Source organism: Helobdella robusta (genome assembly GCF_000326865.2).
Source record: "Helobdella robusta unplaced genomic scaffold HELROscaffold_14, whole genome shotgun sequence".
Classification (NCBI taxonomy): domain Eukaryota; kingdom Metazoa; phylum Annelida; class Clitellata; order Rhynchobdellida; family Glossiphoniidae; genus Helobdella; species Helobdella robusta.
The window spans coordinates 318,730-322,886 of NW_008703782.1; the positions used below are offsets into that span (position 1 = coordinate 318,730).

General features: G+C 39.1%; 1 protein-coding gene across 1 annotated transcript; it reads left to right on the plus strand.

Moving 5' to 3' along the window:
* Positions 1-1,282: 1,282 nt before the first annotated feature.
* Positions 1,283-3,774, plus strand: HELRODRAFT_74186 (hypothetical protein; the record flags this gene model as incomplete). The annotated part of the gene is made up of 7 exons (XM_009014530.1): positions 1,283-1,423; positions 1,615-1,740; positions 2,278-2,407; positions 2,518-2,649; positions 2,954-3,020; positions 3,307-3,448; positions 3,670-3,774. Coding segments are annotated over 7 exons (843 nt in total), but the record flags the coding sequence as incomplete, so codon positions are not given.
* Between the last annotated feature and the right edge of the window lie 383 nt (positions 3,775-4,157).

A 4,157-nucleotide genomic window follows, 5' to 3' on the forward strand; every position in this document is an offset into this window, starting at 1 on the left:
AATTAGAGACGTAAATTATGTAAATTAGTTAATGTTACGCGCATAAATTATGCAAAATAGATCACGCCCCCGATGTACACCGGTGGTCTTTGTAGCCCTCTCTACAGCAGCAATTCCAGTGTCAATAATGATGGGTCGGTTGTGATGATGAGGACGATGATGTTGTTGTTGTGGATGATGATGATGATGGTGATGACAGAGAGACTGATAATGATGATAATGATGACGACGATGATGATGTCGATGCCCTTGACTAGTTAACATGTATTGAACTACAAATGATCCTACTTATACTGCTGCTGCTACTACTACTACGACTATTACTACTACTATCACTACTACTACTACTACTTCTACTATTACTACTACTACCACCACTACTACTACTACTACTACTACTACTACTACTACTACTACTACTGCTTCTACTATTATTACGACTACTACTACTACTACTAATAATAATAATAATAATAGAAATAATAATACCGACGATCACCAATAATCACAAGCAGGATTAACAACAATGTACTATATAGCGGAACAGACGTAGGGAATAACAGTGGTCAGGTTGGAGGCACCTTCCCGAAGACTAAGAATCAATTCTTCCATGATCCAATCGTCGCCAGTATGTTTGTCACGGGCTGGGCTTGTTGATTGATGGCTTACTCGTTCCTTCTTTTATTTAGTTGCCCATTCATTCATTCGTTCATTTATTTATTTATTTATTTATTCGTTCATTTTCATTTATTCGTTCATTTTCATTTATTCATTTTCATTCATTCATTCATTTTTATTCATTCATTTTCATTCATTCATTTTCATTCATTCATTTTCATTCTCTCATTGCACCACCAAAACGACCACACACAATCACAGAGCAGCTACCGCCCTACACATTTCCTCGAAATAACCGGGCATTACCGCGCGACAACAGCAGCAGTGGTGGTCACGGCAACCACCACCACCACAACAGCAGCAACAACAACAACAGTACTGCTAACAGTACTATAAGTAGTATCAGCAGTAACAGCAGTGGCTACGTCAGTTGCTGTAGTCGCGACGCTCTCATGTCTAGCATCAAAAGGATTAAGAATATTGATGGTTGGTTGGTGGGCTGGTTGGTTGATTGGCTGTTTGGTTGGTTGGTTAGTGGGCTGATTGGTTGGTTCATTCATTAATTTATTTATTCATTCTCTCGTTGACTGGTTCATTCGTTCGTGATTTCATGACCGATTGAACTTCAATTCATAACTTCAAACTTCCCAAAATCTCTTCAGGGGCTCCGTTTAACTGGAAGAAGGGGAAAATATTAGGCGCCGGTGGTTTCGGGCAGGTCTACCTCTGCTACGATGTCGACACGGGCGTTGAGTTGGCCGTCAAACAGGTCAATGTCTATTGCCAGTCGGAGGACATTTCGAAGGTCTGTCCGTTGTGATCAAATTGTACACAACTACTTCATGCATACTGACATGTAAACACATTCATACACACACACACACACACACACACACACACACACACACACACACACACACACACACACACACACACAATCATCTACACACGCACCAACACATCCATACACGCACACGCACACACACGCGCACGCAGGAAGTTAGAGCACTGCAGAGCGAGATAAAGTTGCTACAAGACCTTTCAAATCCACGAATTGTACAATACTACGGAAGCCAAAAAGAACCGCACATGCTGTCCATATTCATGGAATTCGTACCCGGGGTATGTGTGTGTGTGTGTGCGAGTGTGTGTGTGTACGTGTGTGTGTATGTGTACGTGTGTGTATGTGTATTCGTGATTGTTCTCGGTGCTTTTTGCTGTGTTATTCATCACTCGGTGTAAACTAAGAGGCATGAGCTAATGTTACGACATATACACGCAAAGGCAGACGTACTCTCTTTCTCTTTCTTTCTCTCTCTCTCTCTCTTTCTCTTTCTTTCTCTCTCTCTCTCTCTCTTTCTCTCTCATTTTCTCTCACTTACGCATGATCAGATATATAGCCACACACGTACGTACACACACACATATATATACACACACACACACACACACACACATATATTTTCCTATACTGTATAATAGTCATCCACTACTGTATAATAGTCATCCACCAAGAATTTTGTCTGAGTGAATTGAATACAAGAACAAATTTTGTAAATACACACGCACATGTACACACACGCACATACACACGATCACACATGTATACATACGCACGTACACTCGATCACACACGTACACACACGCGCGCGTATTCAGGGCTCAGTTAAAGATCAAATCCAAGATTACGGACCACTGACGGAGAGCGTAACGAAGAGGTACACCAAGCAGGTGCTGGAGGGTCTGGAGTTTCTACACTCACTCATGATCGTGCACCGTGACATCAAAGGTTCTCATGATGACGATGACGATAATAATAATAATAATTATTATTATTATTATAATTATGAATAATAATAATGACAAGAAGGATAACTAAAAAATTCTTCTTCTCGCCAGGTGCAAATATTCTTCGCGATCACGAGGGAAACATCAAGTTGACCGACTTCGGAGCAGCCAAAAGGCTCTCCAGTATTGTCAATAAGACAGCCGATGTTTCTAAAAACTTGACTGGCGCCAAAACTATGACGGGTTTGTTGTTGCTGTTGTTATTGGTGGTGGGGTTTTGTTGTTGTTGTTGATGGTGGGGTTTTGTTGTAGTTATTGGTGTTTTGTTGTTGCTATTGGGGGTTTTGTTGTTGGTGGGGTTTTGTTGTTGTTGGTGGTGTTTTGTTGGTGTTGTTGGTGCTGTTGTTGCTGTTTTTGTCTTACGATTACCATTTATATTACCGTTGTTGTTGTTGTTGTTGATTTGCTGTTGTTGTTGTTGTGTTGTTATTTTTATTGTTTATTATTATTATTATTATTATTATTATTATTATTTTCCCCCAAAAAGGTACGCCGTATTATATGTCACCGGAGATAATTGAAGGGAAACGTTATGGTAGAAAAGTTGACATCTGGTAAGTTCTCTCTCTCTCTCTCTCATTCATTTGTTTCTTCTTTCATTCGTTCTTCTGTTCGTTCGTTCGTTCGTTCGTTTGTTCGTCCATTCATTTTTTTAACTGGTTCATTCGTTAATTCCTTCAAATATATAGATTCACTAATTTATTAATTCGCCATTCATTCATTTATTCTTTTGTCCCCATCCATTCATTCACTTACACATGCACACACTCACACGCACACACACGCACACACACTCACACGAACACACACTCACACGCGCACACACGCACACACACACAGGAGTTTGGGTTGCACGGTGGTTGAAATGTTGACAGGGCATCCACCCTGGCACGAGTACGAGGGAGTGGCGGCCATCTTCAAAATCGCCACCCAACCGCATCCGTCCTACAAACTGCCCCCCGACACGTCACTGCAGGTCAAGGTCAGTAAGTGGGAGAAGTTAATCGGTGGTGCCTCAGTTTGATTGGTTGAGCGTAATTGTTTGAATTTTCGTTAAAGACAATTAGTTGATTGGTTAAGTTTTTCTAGTAAAAGTGTTTAGCAGTGATTTGTTAGCTGTCTTTAGATTGGTTAGTTGATTCAATAATAATAATGATGATAATAATAATATTATTAATAATAATAATGATAATAATAATAAAGGATTTTTTGTCCTGCTGTTTCGAGAGAGATCCAGAGAGAAGACCGTCAGCCAAGATCCTCTACAACCACATGTTCATCAGGTCACTCGTCACTGGCTGCGATTGATTTCATTTGGCTGGTCGGCTCATTCCGCGACTGACTGACTGGTTTGATTGGTTGCTTGATTGATTGGCTGACTGGTTGGTTTGTTGATTGATTGATTGATTGATTGTTCCATCATTTACCTTCCTGTATATTAAACGACTGATTGTTAATATTTTGTTTATTAATTAATACAAACCGCAAATTTTCAAATATATATATATATACATACATAAATATATATATACTTATACACACACACACACACACACACATATATATATATATGTAAATATATATATATATATATATATATATATATATATTTTATTACCATATATGTATACTTCTTATATTAGTCAGTTGCTTGTTAGATTAAACAATCGTTTTTATTGCTTGATTGAAGG